This window comes from Parasteatoda tepidariorum, chromosome 10 (genome assembly GCF_982258835.1).
Source record: "Parasteatoda tepidariorum strain Cologne lab strain chromosome 10, Ptep-v5.0, whole genome shotgun sequence".
In the NCBI taxonomy this organism is placed as follows: Eukaryota; Metazoa; Arthropoda; class Arachnida; order Araneae; family Theridiidae; genus Parasteatoda; species Parasteatoda tepidariorum.
Genome location: NC_141764.1, coordinates 34,592,652 through 34,611,857, shown reverse-complemented (window position 1 = coordinate 34,611,857; position 19,206 = coordinate 34,592,652). Strand labels below are relative to the sequence as shown.

Sequence of the window (19,206 nt, the reverse complement as noted above, 5' to 3'; positions counted from 1 at the left end):
ATTAACAATTCAATGAAACTAGAATTAATATATTTAATCATAATGAATTTAAATAAAAAGTTTTTGCAACAGGTGGATAGTATAGCTGCACAATGCAACAGGTGGAACATAAAATACAGAAACATTAATTTATCATAAGGGTTTCGTATTACTACCACCATATATGTTATTCACCATTATAATGTTCAAGATCATAGATAGTGAGATTTTCCTGGTTTCCTGACACTATTGAGGGCTAATGGCTAAATAAGTGAGAAATAATTTGACACTGAGCAGCAGTGTTATCTTTCGATTACGCACACGCGTGAGAGTAAGTGCGTGCGCTGCTTATTTGTCTTTCGAATAACAAAATAAGTCATCCAAAAATTCTGTAAATTCTTCAGAGTTAAGTTTTAACCATTAAATTTCGTTTTGAAGTCATTTTCCTTTTCAAGAATTGAACAATATTTACTCGAACCTATTATAAATTTCTGTGTGAAACCATGAACGTTGTAACATACTTTATTTCTATAGTTAAGAAAAAACAAGCTTGACGCAAGCATGATTAAAACACAAGCTATCAGTTTTGCAAACAACTGCTGGAATTTACGAAATCTTTGAATTTTTTTAGTTTGATCTGGTTCAATGTATGCAATACAACTTTATAATTATTTCCGAACGCCAACAGTTTAAACTTTATTGTGCGCGTTGTTTGTTGCGCGTAATCCACTTTACCATTGGCAGAAAAGTTCAAAATTATCTCTGGAATGAAATAAACTATGATCTTGAGTGTTATGTAATCATTACTGTGACGTCTTTGATAGAATAGACTTTGCTACTTTTTCGTTTATGTAGATCCAGCATCGTATTATAAAATTGTAATTTACGTTAAATGCAAATGAATTTATTTCTAAGTTCTAGAATATCGATCATGAAACAAGCAGCTGTGGATGAACAAAATAAATTATCAATTCCTATTGATGTAAGTTTGAATGCGTCAATAACCTCTATAAAACAGTGTGAAAGTACGGATACCCGTAGTATGCAAGACAGTAACTATAAAAACCCTGAAACAATAGCATCTAATGAAAATCTATGTCACAATACTAGCATATTTAATGCATGCGACAATAGCATTGATGATGTTTACCAAATCGACCAGGACTTATTTATTGATTCAGCATTAAATACAAGTCAACCAAATCATTCTGTCTCGAATAAAAACAATCTTATTAATAACAATAAATTAACAACCACTGTTTTGTCTGTAAAAAATGACATTGTTTGTTCTGCTCCTAATCCTGAATTCACTACAGCAATTTGCAGTGACTGTTCAGAGCAAGATTTACCATCTAACCACAGCAGTGATGAACTCTGTGAAAAGCATTTTCAGTGCAATTTTTGCAACAAAAAGTTTTCCAATAAGCAAAATTGTGATAGACATTATCGCACTCACACAAATGATAAACCTTATGAATGCAATGTGTGTGGTAGAAGGTTTCCTTTCCAAAGAAGCCGAGATAGACATTATCGCACTCATACCAATGAAAAAGCTTATGAGTGCAACATCTGTGCAAAGAGATTTTCTCGTAACCAAGGCTTGAAAAGCCATATTTTGACGCACACTAAGGAAAAGCCTCACCAATGTGAAATTTGTTGCAAGCGCTTTCCTAGGATTGGTTCATTAAGGCAACATTATCGTCTACACACCAAAGAAAGACCGTACGACTGTGAAGCTTGTGGGAATAGTTTTTCGCTGAAAAGAAACAGAGATAAACATTTCCGTGTTGTGCATATGAATTACAAGCCTTTTCAGTGTAACGCTTGTAGTAAAAAATTTTCTTCCCAGAAAACTTTACAATGTCATTTTACTACTCATACAAATGAAAAACCTTATTTATGTGATGTATGCAATAAACGGTATTCTCATAAGGCATCTCTTACATTGCATTGTAAACAACATTTAAATTTATAAAATGATTAAGCATGCATTGAACAAAATGTAAGATTTTCACCATACTTAATTTTAATTCTGTTAAACAGCAACAATAATAGCCAATTATACTTTAAATATTTGCCGGTTCTCCAAATATAAAATTCCTTGGAACTGTTTGTTCAGAGATTTCATATTATTTATGTGTGAGTTATAATTTCTATTGAGGTTCACTTGATTGCTGATACAGAACGACTTGCTTGCAAATGTTTACTCTGTGTTATAGGGAATTAAAGGGTAAATAGTCGTTACAAAGAGGCGACTTGAAGTAACTGAATTAGAATTCCGGCTGCCCTCTAGAGATCAATGTTTTGGATGCTTACTGGCATTTTAAAAAAAGTGCTAGCAATACTAAGTTATGAAATATCTCTGTTAGTAAGCAATGAAATTTATTTGATAATTTTTATACTCTGTTGGAAGTTAAGAAGAATCCATTGCTATATAGAATTTAATTAATCATTCGGGACTGCATACAGTTCTCTTTTATTCTGTTATCAAATTATACAAATATGCTTTCATAATAATAAAAAAGCTTTTAAAAGTTAAATGTGTCAGACAAAAATTTTATTCGTGTTCTCTTTTACGATATATGTCATAGAATTAGTAAAATAATTTTATAGTTTCGTAGTCTTACAGGAATCCTAGAGTTAGTGACACATTTCGATAAATAAGGAAAATATTTGTCCTTGAAAAAGAAACAACTATATAATGTAGCAAAGGCATTAGATTTGATGGAATCACTAAAAATTGTGCCACTTATACTGACATAACCTCAATTCATCAAATGCCAGATAGAGAATTTTACCTTAATATCGCTGTGGAAGAAAATCATATGCAAGAAGCAATATTTATTCTTTCATCCGTTTCTTTAAATTCATACAGAAAGTAGAATTGAAGTGTGATGCAACTCTCTCACTTAACGAGAAACAAAACAATAGTTTTTAATCAATAATTTTTGTTTTTCTCATTTCATACGATTTAAGAAAGCAAGCAAAAAGAAGACTATGCAACAGTAATGTTATTGGCAGTGTTGATATACATTTGTGGTGGGAGCTTGGCATCCATTTGACGTGCACTTTGGCGCAAACACGGTCTATATATAACACTAATGATTTTTTCTTAACTTGCAACAAAATATAGTAATGCTATCTACTTGGAAAGTAGCTAACTAGTTTTTTAATGAAAAAGAAGTTAATTGCTAAATTGTCAGAGTATACTAGCAGTCCGACCATATATATTTTAGTCAATGTGAATATTTTGAGCAAATTTTATAAGTTATTATTGCAATCTAATAATTTTAATTCTCATTTTTTTTTATGATGCAAATGAGTTTTTCAATTTGATAATGTTTATTATCTGTTATGGTTTAAATTTTGTTATTATAGTTGTTGATTATGTGTAATTATTTATTTATTGTTATCATAAAATATAGTAATTTAATGAATCATTTGAAAAGGTATCGTGCAATTGCATGTTTTTTTTTTATTTGGATTTGATTTGTCAAGGTTTCTAAATTGTATAAGTTTTTGTCGCAATTCTTGTTGAATGAACCCTTAGCTTCCACAGTTATGATTGTTGTTATCTTTACAAAAACATATTTTTCTGAAATGAGATTTTTTTTTTTAGTTGTAGAAGTTATAATTTGACAAAAAAAATATTGCAGCATAAATATTTTTCAGTTTATCTAGAAGTGCTGAAAGCAGTCGTATTTATTTTGTCAAAATTAAGTTTTCTTTTTTTTTTAAATATTTTATATATGTATGGTGTTTTCTACAGTCGAGAGCTACGTGATCTTTCCTTTAGCAAAATTTCCAGGTTATTTTATCTGGTCTATTTATTCGCTGTTCGGGGTAGCGTGTGTTCACTTGTTAACTGTTGTCAAGCTATTGTTTTAGCAAGCATTTCTATTTTAAGTTATGCTAGAATTCTCATATTCATTTAGTGATATCGAGATTATTAATTTGATTGTTAGGCCGTGAAACAAATATATATATATTTTACTATAAATAAACTTTCATTATTTTGAACACATGCCGGACATAAGAATTGTCTCGCTTTGTTGCAATAACACAGCAGTTCATAATAAATCCAAGTGATGTTTTGATCGTTTTTTGACATTTATAATTACCAATTATTATGTCATTCCGATACATTTATTATGCATCATAAATCCAAGCGACGCTTAGATTGTTTTTCGGCATTTCTAGCTACTAATTTCCAGGGTTGGGGTTTCGGACGTCCTAAACTGGTTTTGGACAGGGCACGTGGGTTTTACTGTCTTAAAGTGTCCAAAACCTTGAACTTTGGTAAAAGGTAAAAATTCTATAGGTGTAACCATTGTACACATAATAATTACATGCATCAATAAATATCTCATATTTTTTATACAATTTACTATAACTTATTAAAAGAAAATAATATAATATAATAGGAAAAGGTTTATAATTTTTGAAGCTCCACAATTCATTGAACAACAAAAGTGAATACCTAATCCTTTAAATATAAATATGCTTTTAATATTGATAAATAATATTTTTGCATAAGGAAAGATATGGCAATATTGAAAAATAATAATTTTTCTTAAAAAAAAATTCTAAATTTGTTCAAAAATTAACCTTTAATTTTTCACAATATTTTTTTAAAAAAATTTTATAATTTCTGCATTACAGGATGATAAAAAAGACATTCATTTTTAAAAAAAATTGTTTTTAAATATAAATATATTAGTTTAAATGGAAAATACAAAATAACTGAAAAATGTATTAACAGTTTTGAGGGGCATAACATCAGTTTCAATTACTGACACTGGTGATGTATCACCACTATGCTAAACGAATTGAACATGAATGAAATAAAAGTATTCTTGAATAGTACTATAGATAAATAGATCTGTTTATGACGAACCAAGCACTTAGTCCCTAATATTTTAACCTGTATGACAAGGCCAAACTTCAGTTATGTACTATTGAATGAGAGGACCAATTGAACTTGATTACTGATTAATCTTCCTTTGTTTATATTGAAGAGTCAAACAATATTAATAAAACATTATACTTTTAAAAACAAATATTCTCTAGTATATTTAATTATCAATATGTTATTAGTTCTATGTTTATTTCACCTCTTAGATATTGTTCAGATAAAATTGTGACATAATTTGAGAAAAGGGGTTTTGGACAGGACGGTTTAAACCGTGGATTAATCCATTCTGTCCTAAACCTTACCAAACTTGCTAATTACTACATGGCTTATAAATTCCTGATACATTTCTTACGAATTGCGAGGTATGTATCACATCTAAAAGATCAGTTTTTAACATACTTCATTTGTGCTAATTTAATCTATTTTTAAAGGAAGTATGTTTTTCCTCGTGATTTTGAAAATTCCGTATTTTTATTACGACATGCAAATTTCGAATCCCCTATTTAAAGAATCCTTTTTTGACGTGCTCAGTTTTTCTAATTTCATCATGAATCCAAGTGATGTTTAGATTGTTTTTGGCATTTATAACTACTGATTTCTATTTGTTTTATAAATTCCCAACACATTTATTACGATATTATGATTCGTGAGTTATAAATCGCACATTCTATTTATCGCTTTTTGCAGTACTTAATTTGTGCCGATTGCATTGTAAATCCAAGTTGTTTTTCAATCGTTTTTTACCAGTTTCTTTAATGCATTCTCACATAGTTTTAAAAATTTTGGTTTTTATTATGATATGCTTATTTTAAATCTGACATTTGAATAATGACTTATTGGCGCACGTTACTCGTGCTAATTTCATCGTAAATTTATTAATTTTTTTGTTAGTACAATTATGGCAATGCTCTTCTCCTTGATTTATATGATCCCTTTACTTTAACTACAATGTTAATACGACACACAAATTTCTAATTACGAATTTAAGTAATCACTATTTGATGAAATTTTCATTTTTCATCGTAAATATAAGTTATTTTTCCTTCTTTTCAGTAGTTGGCACCATGAATTTGTACATGGTATTTTGAATCCCGATACTTGTTATTGCACCATGCAGAATTCGATAACTTGAGGAAAACAGGAGTTTTTAAACTGCTTTCTGTTTGTCATTTATTTTATTTTAAATTTTTTTCATCTTAGGTGAATTTTTTAGGAAAAAACTAAAAGGAAAACATTTAATTTTTTAAATTCTCAAAACCTCTAATAATTCAAGAAATAGAAATAATATCTGAAAAATAATACTAAATAAATATTGAATTATATTTTTTATATAATGGATTTGTTTTAATTTTTGTTTTTGTTTAAACATTATAGATTTTCTTTAATAGTGTTTCTTAAAAAAATATCAGTTTTTTTTATTTTAAAATAAATACAAATAGTTATAAGCATTTAATTTTCTGCAAATGTGTTCTTAAGTTTATTGATAAAAATAAATTAGTGCTTAGAAAACTAATGTTTATATAAAAATAATCATTTTTGCCTTTAACATGACTAAATATGCGTGAGGCCTTCCTTAATCTACCTGCTGTGTGAGTGGCCCTTCACTCTAAAAGGTTGTTCACCCCCTTATATTGTAAAACTTATCAATTCTAAAACTTTAAGTTCATATTCTTATTTACTGTCATGTTTCGGTAAAGAAAAAAAATAAGTGTTGAAAATATCGCCTCATAGGATAAGCAGCAATAAGCTTTCAAACTCGAACTTTTTTAGGTGTGTTGATTGGCATTTGTTTATGCTTACTTCCTTATTGAAATCATCATTGGTACATATTTTACATTCTTCATAGATCTTAAATTGTATCCTTGCTACATAGTTGTTGCTAAAGTATTATTTTTGTGACTGATTTACTTTAAAATAAGTACTACAATAGTGCTATTACCTTATTATATTTCTTTTATTAAATTCTTACATTAAATTTTATTTTAATCATTTAATTAGTGTTTTTACATTTAATGCATGATTAATAGATGTGTTGAGCAAATTTTAGATTTATATTTCTTCCAGCTATTAATTTTGTGTATTATGTTTATGTAGGCATAGCGTATGAGGGGACACATTTTTTTATTTTTAAAAAATATGGAAACAGACTTCTAGAAACAGAAAGTGTGCTCCCTCACACTTCGCCTCATGAAATTTTAAAATCTGTGTTATATTGGAATATTTTGTTTGTATTTAAAATTAGACAAATAAGTTATGAACTTGAAACTTTAAAAAATCTAGGTAAGTTGGATATTCAATGTTGTGACGGAATATCATGATATGAAATCATGCTGTGATAATTTTCAATGCCCGAGTTTTCAATTGTCAAATTTTTGATTAGCTCTTTTACAATAAATAAATGGTTTACTTGTTGATTTTGTAAATTTTAACTGAAAATATTTTAATTACTTGTACAGAAATTCTGTATATTTTAAACATAACTTATTTTTGTATAATTGTTTTTAGGTTACCAATTTGATCAACTGATAGAAATTTAATCTTAATAAAAAAATATGCTATGCCAAGTTACTTTTGAAGAATTGTTTTTAGGTAATAATCTTCTTGATAAACTTAAAGAAATTTACTCTTTATAAAAAAATATACTGTACCAAGTTTTGTTTAATTTCTTTTAGATTACCTATTTGATCAACTGATAAAAATTTACTCTATAAGAAATGTACTGTGCCAACTTATTTTTGTATAGTTGTTTTTAGATTACCTTTTTAATAAACTGAAAGAAATTTACTCTAAAAAAGAACTGAAAGAAGTTAGAAATTTATAAAAAATACACTGTGCCAACCTATTTTTATAAAATTATTTTTAGCTATCTTCTTGATCAACTGATAAAAACTTACTCTTTATAAAAACTGTACTGTGCCAACTTATTTTTGTATAATTATTTTTTGATTACCTTTTTAATAAACTGTTAGAAATTTACTCTTTATGAAAAATATGTTGTGCCAAATTTTAAATTTAATAAACTTATTTGATTAAATTTCTCTTTTCTCTTTTAAGAATTATAATCACATTCTCTCAAAATTACAACTTTTTTTAATATTTGTTATTATGTCTCTTATTTTTATTTGTTTCGTTCGACTAACCATTAAGTTATAAAAACTCCTTGTAGGTACTTATTATTTTCATCAAGCCTATATTAATCTATATGTGGTTCTTTCAAGTAAGGAGCTAGACAAGTTGACCAACAAATTTGTACATTGATAACCTTTTTATTGTGCAGCATTGAAGAGAACTCCTCCAGACTAGAAGTATGGGCTTTCTGCTACTATGGTAATAAGTGAGAGCACATTTCTAATGGAGGAATGAAGGTGTCGATTGGTTTTCTCTCGCTGACCTGTGCAAAGATCAAAACAAAACTATTGACCTCACACCCAACCATGGCATCCACCAACGGCGAGATTGATGTCTGGAGTTCTCCTGAAAGCAGCACTATAGTATGACCACCTCTTCTCCTTACAACCTTTTCTTAAAATTAAAAAAAAATACCAACTTAATTCTTCTTACCTTGTCCTTTATGGAGAAAAGTCACATGTGGTACATTCATTGTGCTTCTTGATAGTTAGAGACTACATAATTGCATGTCATGATGATGGATGGCTATTCCAACTTTAACCCATAAATGATTGCTTGGATTGAGGTCTGAGAATTATGGGCAGCAGAGAAAAACTAAAATATCCATCATGCTCTTTGAATTGATTCTTTACAATAGGAGCAATATGGCAAGAAGCATTATCTTATTGAAAATACTCCTTACCCTTGAAATGAGTTATCAGCTTTACAGGATACACTTGATCAATAATAATATTTATTTAATGAGGCCTTGAATAGGAAATGAAGGTCTTAAAGTATGTCAGCACTACATTAGCCCTCTAGTGGTCCAATGCATTATGGTTTGATATCTCATTTATGGAACAGATGGACACAAAAAATGTGGTCGCTTAGTGTATAAACTAGCAATTATAGGTATGTTTTCTTTAAAACTCCTTTAATTTCACTGTGAGGTTTGTTTTATGTTTTAATGTAATTATAATACCTATAGTTTAAGATATAGTTTAAAAATAAATATACGGTTGTTTTCTTAAGAGCATGAAAAAAGTTTTAACATTTTTGAAATATGAAAGATACTGTGCGAGTATAGACAATTTCTGCTGGCAATTGCAATCAAATTCATTATTTATTTTTTATTCGCGATCGCAACACTCGAATACGCCATCTGGGGAGAGACCGGTTTCATGCTTTTAGCCCTTCTCCCTTCCCTCTCCTCCTCTTTTCAGTTGTATAGGAATGTACTACGATATTTTCCCCTTTCTTAATATTTTTCCTTTTTATTTAATAAAAATATTTTTAAAAATTTTCATGATACTTTTCTTTAGAACTATGTTTAATGTAGTTTTCAGTTCCATATAGTTTTTCAAGTTAAAAGATTTTAATCTATATGAAAATCAAGAGAGAAACTAACGTACTTCCTTCCTCTATGACTTTCCACACGCTAATGGGGAAAGCATGTGAAGTGTTGCCGTAGGAAAAGAGTTCTGCTCTACGCCACCTGCAGCCCATTTCGATCGCCAATCTCTCCATTCATTTTTGAAATTATTTGTCTCAATACCTGGCAGTGTTATTTATAGCAAAATGAGATTCATCAAGAAAAAAAAAAATAGGAATATTAATAAAACTTCCACAAAAAGAGTTAGAGCTGTTTAATAACGAATTTATATTCCATGCAATTCAAATGTTAGATTATACAATCAAATTTTTCAATTTTTTTTCGTAAAATTGTGGTTGCCATATGCAGATTATCTGCTTTCCTTTACAAGGTAAAGTTTGTTTACAAGAATTTACTCTAGAAGATCTTTTCTAATTTTTAGCCCATCTGAAAACAATGTTCTTACATCACCAAAGAAATCGAGCACTTTATGGAAGGTTTTGCTCACCGATTCACATACTGTAAGTACTGTACTGGTGTCTTGTGCATCCGTTAATAGCTGGGCACTGCAGAAAATTGCCAAGATAAAAATACATCCAGTAATTGATATCTAGGAAGAATAAAATGTGGTTACTGATTTGCATCTTTAGACATCTAAAAACATTTTTTTCCCTTATTTATTGTAAAGTGTAAGTGTTATTGTAAAGTGTTGTATTTATTGTAAGATCTCATATTGTGAGCACATTCTTGAGAGTGTAAAAGCTGGACAGAATTTTATTATTATTACTAAATTTAGCAGTCGCATTATTATTAACATAATATTAAAAGCCTAATGAAAATTAAAGGTTTTATCTAGCGTACTAAATCAATGATTTTGGCAGATATTCCTGTCAACGATGAAATGGAAGCATAAAAATAAATTTTTTGTGTAGGGTGCAGGGAACTGTCCTTGCATGAGAAGGTCCTGGGTTCGAATCCCGTGCAAGGCAAGAATGTTTCTTTCTCTCTCTGTGTGTTCTATGTCCTTTCTCCTTTGTGTGTGAATGTGATCCGCCCTATAAACAGGTTGTGGTTGTGTGAATGGCGTGACAGAAGTCGAATTCCTGGCCATAGATGGCGCCACTGGAAAACAGGAACAATCGCTCCCCCACTGCCGAAAAACAGGCATACGACAATATATATATATATATTATTTCTGTATATTTTATTCCCTTTGGTCTAAGTCCCTCCGATTAACTCCCCCTACAATTTAGACCTGTCATGCATAAAAGGAAAACAAAACACTTCATTAATTCAAAGAAAGGCAATAGAATATATAAAGCAACGTTTAATCACTTTTTAAATGTAATCAATACGAAATACATTTGGACTTGATAATAATCTCAAATATCAGTAACTTAATATAAATCAGTTTTACAAAAAAATTCATTTATTTCTATCAGTTCAAACATTTTTTTTTTTATGAACCAGTTTTTATTTCTCACGCTATTTAAGTTATGGGAACATTTTTCTTGCGCTGTTAATTAAAGTCGCATCATTACAAATAAACTCCTTTTTCCATCACGAAGTTATAAAATTTTCAGTTCTCCATATCATGCTTAATTTTAAGTCCATCTTGAATTAATTTCACAATATCGCCAAAGAATTCCATAGATTTATTTATAGTTAGACGCATTGATTCATCCATTGTTGGTACTTGTGGTGTTTCGGGTGAAGTTGTCTGGGAAGCAACCAGAAGGTAAAAATTGCAAAGAATGGTCGTGATGAAAACACATTTAGCTGAAAATATCTGTTGAAAGTAAAATAGTGTTAGTAATGATGCAGACGCATCGGAGAATGTCCTGTTTTATGTATATTTAAAAAACATTTTTAATCTCACGTAAAAGTATCAGTAATTTTTGTTTCATAAACAAATGCATCGTAAATTCTATTTAATCTCAAAACAGTTTTTAAGATGTTATATTGATAACAAGCATTTCTAGGATGTTTCTTTGAAATAATTCAGTTTGGTCTAAATATACAGTCGGACTACTATTTAACGAAGTCGCTGAATCCCGATAATAAGTTTGTTATATATATGGAAAATTCGATAAATAGAAAATCTCCTTTTGAAATACTTAAACGGCGCAAGACAGCTTTTAATTTCGTGAACACTGGGCATAATTAAAATATCAATTGATACACCTTCATCTTGTGAACTTTTTTTTATTTCCTATGAGCTGCACAATCAGTCTTCCCAATGAGCATACCTAGTGCGTTCTCCAGAAGTTGTATCCACTCTTTCAGGACCACCACAATGGGTGCGATACCATTGGCCATGTTAATTCGTACGTCTAGATTCTGCCACACTAGATGGCAGCACCGAGACTCTATTTGGATGCGACAGTGCACTAGGAATTTAATTTTGACGGAAATGCCAAGAGCCAATAAGGCACTCCAGGGATCTTTTACATGCCGCATAATCATACGACATCGCTGAGGATTTTCTGCATCCCGAAAATCCAGCGCCTGGGCCGGGGATCGAACCCGCAGACTTGGGCTCAGATGGCCGACGACAAACCAATTGCGCCACTCATCTTGTGAACTAGTATCTACTATCCATTTTATAAATCTTAACCATAAAAAAATCTGCATGGATAGTAAGAATAGAGCGCAAAACATTATCCAGTTTTACACTATCATGCTAATCACATTTTCAACTAAAAAAAAGCTAAATTTATGCATAAAATTATAGCTGCATTTATTGTAACAGTAATTTTAAGCGTACATTACCACATGCGTTCTTAAGTTTAATTGCTATTGGTAAAATCAGTTCATTTTGTCAGTTAAATGGTTACGAAAATCAATTCAAGGCCTTTTCCCTCATGAAATGCGTTAACAAGTTTAAAATGTTCTGAAATAATTTGGGAAATAAAGAGAGTGGATCTCTCTTTTTTTTTTTTTTATAAAAGTTCGTTAAATAGAAAATTTACTTTGCTATTTGGAAGTTATTTTCCGAATAAATTTCCAAAATGTTCTTGGTTCCTCGAAAAAATTCGCAAAATGAAAGTTCGTTAAATAGAAGTCCGACTGTATTTTATTTTTGAAACTTTCGAACTGATGATAAAAAAATTTAAGGAAAAAACATTTATTATTAAAATTTGATTATTTCGTTATCTTCATTTTGCAACCAGCATAGCTAGAAGAGCTCAGTTGACTCGAATTCGAACCGGAGTTCAAGTTTAGATCGAAGACTGAGTTAATGTATAAAAGTCTGTTAATGAATGATTTTGTTAAACAGCTCTAAATTTAACAACGATTTTCATATAATTGCTGGTTTTGCCACTTTTGTAAATTAGTTTTTCATCCATAATTAGGAGGTAGCACAATATTTTCTGCACCATAGCACACGAAACCTAAATAACATTTGTCAGAGTCTTCTTAAATTGAACAGATTAAGAACTTCACAATAGATTAAAATTTCCCAAACTCACCTAAAAATGAAATTGACGAAATTGAATTATTACTATACGGTAAAACGAAATTTTCACTCTTTATAAATAAATTATTTTATAGCTGTGAACTTATTTTGCTTCTGCCATATTGTTGTTTTTGCATTCACCATTGTCTTAAATGCCAAAGTACATGAATTACAATTTAAGTTTTAAATTACATCATTATTGAATATTTTAATCATTAAAAAAACTTGAATATAAACAACATACCTTCATTTTAATGCTCTAATTCTTGCTTCTAGTGATTAACAAATTTCGAATTCAGTTAAAAGAAAGAAATTTCGTTGTGCAAACAGATTTAAACGTAAAATATTTTAGATCATGATTCATCATTTCTCAAAGAAATTATAACACTTAGTGATTTTATCAGTTTCTTAAGAGTCATTTTTCTTTTAAATTTACATTTCTTGTTGCGTCACGTTTATCGAAAAAATGCCATTTTTATGGCAATGTCATGCTTCAAATTTATTTGTTTCGTTTTGATATATCTCAAGGTAAATTCTTTTACATATTGTATTTTTATTATCTATATGAAATTGTTTGCGACGATTTTTCAGAGCTCTTACTTCTACGTTGAAGGTTTTCTGAAAAATCTATAGCTACAGAATTATATGTTATCATGTTTAGTTACAGAATTATATTTTCACATTTGGCACTTTTTAAGTAGTTTTAATGATAAAATTCTTTGTGCGAAATAAAACTCTTAATATTATGTTTTGTTTACTCTTTATATTGAGTTTTGTTAAAGGTAGTCAAAAGGGGAAAATAAAAGTTACACCTCCAAAAATAGTTCTTTTTTTTAATGTTAATTTATATATTAGTCTTAAATTTTGAGTAAATTTTCATAAAAGAAAATATACTCTTGTTGTATATACGGATTGGCTTACATTTAGTAATGTACGGTTTATATAACAAGAATTAGATATTGAAAGAAACTTCATATTGTTTGAAGAGATTTTTAACTATTTAAATAGAAATTCTGCATTGAAGTGATAAATTAGTATTAAATTGTTTCAAACTTAAAAACTTATTTCACGCACATATCGAGTTTACTGAATTTACAGCGCTTGATTTATCGCATTTTTGTCAAAAAAGAAGTTAAAAAAATATTCAGTGTGGCGGCTGCAAATTCATATTCAAAGGAAAAGAGAACATCAAAATCATACAGACCTTTTGGATGTTTGTAATACTGCTTTCTTCTATTTTGAGTTACCTGATTAATGATCTGAATTTCGATTTTGCCGTATGGGGCAACTACATTGTCGAAATCGATCAGAGCGAAGTAGATATTAAAATCTTCAAAAATTCATTTTTCTTAAAGAAGGGACCAACCACTGCCTCTAGACAAATAAAATAGTCTTTGAAATGTTTTGTTCTTTTTCTCTTTTAAATACATATTTGTAACTCCCAAAGAGTATAATTTTATATATATATATATATATATATATATATATATATATATATATATATATATATATATATATATATATATATATATATATATATATATATATATATATATATATATATATATATATATATATATATATATATATATATATATATATATATATATATATATATATATATATATATATATATATATATATATATATATATATATATATATATATTTCACGAAGATGAGAAAAACAACTTATTGAGGGGGGAAAAACATATGGTGTCGATGTAAATAGAATATTTTTTTTGAATGCATACTTTATGAGGCAACAAAAATTTATAAAGATGCTAAAAATACGTAGTAAGAGTGGTAGCTGCGGAACACCCGACATCCATGAATGATTTTATGAATCAACAAATTTTAAACGATGCTAAAAGCACACTTTAATAATTATTATTGCGATGGATCACTGAAATCATGGATTATTTTATGAGGCAACAAAAATTTATGAAGATGCTAAAAATGCGTAGAAAGAGTGGTCGTTGCGGAACACTTAACATCCATGAACTATTTTATGAGGCAATAAAAATTTATACGACGCTAAAAGCACACTTTGAAGGCTATCGTTGCCTCGGAAAACTGTATGCATGAATTATTTCATAACGCAACAAAAATTTCCCTTCTTGAGGGCGTAGTAGTGCAAATAAAGGTTCCCAAAACTTCATGATTTGCCCCCATGAAATATACATACCCATATTTTTAATAATATTCAGCCAAGCATCGTATGTGTAGACATGTGTCGTGTATATGAAAACATTAATTAAATATTTCTTTATAACAAGTTTTTGATTAGATTTTTTACATAAGTAATTTTTTATACTTTTTTGAATCTTACGCTTGCTAAAAATTTAAAAAATATTTTATTTTTAATAATGTGTAAGACAAACCAGAACTAATTTTAAGAAAATGATACATTGAAAAATAAATCAACACATAAAAAAATTCTTATGAGCCGGAAGGTTTCTACGATTTTTACTCAATTGCTAAGAGGCTTTAACTGTGAAAAGACCTTCTCTCCAATTGAAATCATCATTCTTCAATATCGCGGATTTTACAAAAAATACAGAAATCCAATCGACTGATAAATTCAAAATGCAGTACTCGTATATTTATGAACTGTTTTGCAGAATAATTGTAAAAACCTAGTTCTTCAATCCTAATCTCTCAAATTTCAGTCGTCAAACTCATTATATTTTGGGTGATAAATCGCTAATGCATATTTATTTGTGGCGCCATAAATCTGATGTTAGTTTAAATCTACTTATGATGAATATTTAAAATAAAGTTCAAATTCAAATTGAATAGGACTGCAAATAAGTGGAGCATCAATTGAAAAACTGCAACAACAACAACAAAAAATAATTTTAATAAAAAAGTTGCGGTAAACGGTACAAAATATATAAAAAGGCGTTAAACATTATTAAGGAGGGAAAACGAAATTAGGAACTTGCAATTTTAGTTAATAAAGGGCAGACTCTATTATTTAAAGTAATACTTAATTCTGTTTGGGGTCGCAAAAGTGATCTTTTTTTGCTTTTCCCAGCGTTTTGTGACGTCGCAGCTTTTAAAAGAGAGTCTCAAAAGAAAGATGGTTTTACTCTTTTTTTTTACAGCATCTTAGATTTTTGTTTAATTAAATTTTTGAATTTTGGTTTTCGATGCTTTTTTGTTTTTAACTAAATTTTGATTGTAGAATATCATTCAGCAGCGCACCTACCAAAAAGATCGAAAATAAAGGCGTTGCTTGATCAGATTATGAAAAAATCTATATATATATTTCTCTTACACGGCGACAAAAAAAGCCTCATTGCAACTCCCCGAACGGCAACGCTAGAAAGTCAACCAATGATTGCCGCTAAAAATGTCACATGCCAAATCTAGCTGAGGTGGCTCAACATATAACGGAACTTTTAAAAACGGAAACTGAAATAACCTTAAGCTAGGCAGAAGTGAGTAGTCTTTGTCGATAAATCTCTATTTTAGTATTTTGTCGAAGGCGCTTTTTTTCTCGAATTTATATACTTACGAATTTATTTGACGATTTTTGATTTATATCACGAATTTATTTGTTTTATTATTGTTATTAGTTATTCATTGAAAAATGAGTCTCAGTTGTGCTGTTACGCTTTAAGATTTTATACTATAGCACATTTCTAATAGGTTTAACGAATTACATGTCATTTATTTGAATTCAAATTTATTTTAATGACTTAGTATTTACTAAAAAGATGTATTTTTTCTTTTTTAAAGTTGTTATATGGATTTGAATGATTGTTTTGAATTCTTAGAACTTTGTGCATTTGCAATGTATCTAAGTTAGTAGCGAGCTAAGCGAGCTAGGTTTGCGAAGCAAACCATATAAGATTGCGTAGGTAGCAATTTTCGGGGGTTGGCGAGCGTTAGCGAGCAGGGGACGCAGCCCACTAGTAGTGTTTAATACTATTAAAACTTTTAATTAATTTTTTTTTAATTTGAATTTTTTTAAATTTAGTTTTATTTAATTCATTTTTTTTTAAACTTAAATTTTCTAAAGACAAAAATATACATCAAACATGTAAAAACAGACTAATTATAATACACAACCTTTCAATAAATACTAACAGAATTTCGTTTGGATAACTTTTTCAGAAAAAAATTAATTAAAATATTTGATTAATACACTGCAAAATATGGTTTTTCAAAAGTGATAAAAAAATGTGTTAAAATAGCTCTGAAGCAAATATAGAAGCATGTGAAAACCTTAAGTATAAAAAAATTTATATGGAATGTACTAATTTTTGAGCAAAATGCATGGTCTCAGAAGTAATGTAAAGGAAGAGATGTTCGTTGGCAACCGCTAAGATTCAAACCAAAGACATCCGGCTTCGTAACAGGATGCTCTAACCACCGTTATACCATGACACATCATGACATATCATGACGCATCATGACATCATACATTCCATTCACTTAAATTTTTTTAAGATAACGAAATATGCAAAATGTGAAATTAAAATTACCGATTTTCTGACTAAGCTATTGGGACCATATTTTCCAGATTGCAACACTTTATCTTTATACCTTTGAAATCGGAAACTAGCACGTCATGCTGCGTCATTGCAGAAGCAATATATATAATTTTCCTGGACTGGGGTGTACAACAACTATGGACCCTGATTCGAATCCTGCAGTTAGCCAGCAAACATCTCACACAATTCTCCTTCCACATCACTTTTGTGAGCATGCATATTGCTCAAAGATGAGGATATGCCGTTTCAAATTTGAATACAAGAGGTTTTCAAACTTGACTATTATTAGTTATTTTGACATATTTTTGCCCAAATTCGAGAAAATATTTTTTTACAGGGCGCGTGCTATGTTTTTCTCATTCTAATCTTGTGATGATCTCGCATTTTACTTGTTTTAAAAGATAATGTCGAGTAAAGAAAATATCAAGTATCACTATATTTATGAAAATTGTATAAAGATAGTTTGCAAGTAAATTTATATTTCCTCCTTCGTATCTTAACTTTTAACCGATGAATTCGGTCGAAGGAAAAGTGGCCTTAAAGCTGTTTTTCAAAGGCTCCTTTGTCATATGAAATAATGCATTTTTTTCTGCGAATAATATGTTATTTTCATAACTGCTGGGAGTTTGTAATAGCTATCCTTAACCAGCGCTTTCTATGTTTCTTATGTTGAAATGGCGCAAAACGTCAATATAGAGAAAAGCGACAGTTTTTGTAAGAATAAAATGCGTTTGTGGTCTAAATTTTTAATATTTAAAAAGTTACTCCAATGCAGCATTATCTGGGTACATAAAAATTTGTAAAAACTGAGAAGAAAAAAAAAGGTAACCAAATTGGCGTTTGTAAAAAAAGCTTAATAACTTTTTATAAAATTAAGTTATTTATCCGTTCTAAAGTCCTAGGTGATTCTTCACGCCGAGATGGTATCTATAGTTTAAAATTATAATTTTGCTTTAAGGCTTAAGGCGCTTAAACTGTGGTTTTTTTATTTTTATTTTCCTTGACCAAAATCTTCGAAAAACCATCATGAATAGGACATAGTTTCAAACAGGTGAGTTGGTTTTTTTAAAAATAAATGGAAACTTAGGATACACCATTTCTCCGAGATAACATAGTTAATTTTTCGAAACAATTAGAATTAGAACGAAATGACAATTAGAACAATTTTTCGATCATTCATTTTGTATTCATTTTTAAAGTCAATTGTATGGATTATGTTTCTTCAAGGTTCTCAAATGATTCCTAAGTTGTAACTCTCAAATTCAAAAGTAAAACTTTCAAAATTTAGAAAAGATATAGTTTTAAAGTGAGCACCATAAAAATAGGAACAAAAAATGGTCTTAAAAACCTATTTAGTAGTTATCTGAAAAAGGAAACAGCACAGTTAGCCATTTCTAACATGTGATTGGAAAAATTAAACTCTTAGAAATTTTATGAGATTTCTTTACTCTAAACAACGACATTTTATAAAATTATATTAAAATTACGAGATTTAAAGAATAGCGTTTTTGTGAATTCATTTATTTTTCCTTTTATATTTTATAGTTTTTTATTTTTTAAGTTTTATTTCGAATAAAAAATTAAGTATCAGGCTTCTCTATTTCCTATGTGTTTTTTATTGAAAGAAATATTTTAAAGAAAACATTGGTTAAAAAAAAGCAGTGAACATTCTCTGTAATTTTTTTTATTTAAATAAATTATCAAACCTAACCTCAACAAAAATTTAAAATGTAATCCTCGAATTTTTAATTGTTTAAACCTTTTTTGTCGCACGTTTAAGAATAGTTTACTTGTGTTTTGATCTGTAACAGAATCTGGCTTTGCATTAAAAATAGGATCGGTATTACACTCAAACTATGAAAACTATT

The 19,206-nt window shown here is 29.0% G+C and overlaps 1 protein-coding gene across 4 annotated transcripts in view; it reads right to left on the bottom strand.

The window, feature by feature from the left end:
- The window catches only part of LOC107450452 (uncharacterized), a 33,813-nt gene extending 20,569 nt beyond the window's left edge, over positions 1 to 13,244 (bottom strand). Inside the window, exons 1-3 of one of the 4 annotated variants that reach the window (XR_006225640.2) lie at positions 13,079 to 13,237; positions 8,456 to 9,984; positions 8,141 to 8,368 (exon numbers count right to left, since the gene is read on the bottom strand). Coding sequence is in view for 3 of the 4 variants with exons in the window: in XM_087154011.1 (XP_087010137.1) it covers positions 8,456 to 8,495 (40 nt within the window). In the remaining variant the exon portion in view is untranslated. Of the gene's footprint in view, positions 1 to 8,140; positions 8,369 to 8,455; positions 9,985 to 13,078 lie in introns of those variants that run through there. The other 3 variants (XM_087154011.1, XM_016066237.4, XM_087154012.1) reach the window with 3 other exon arrangements.
- Positions 13,245 to 19,206: the final 5,962 nt, after the last annotated feature.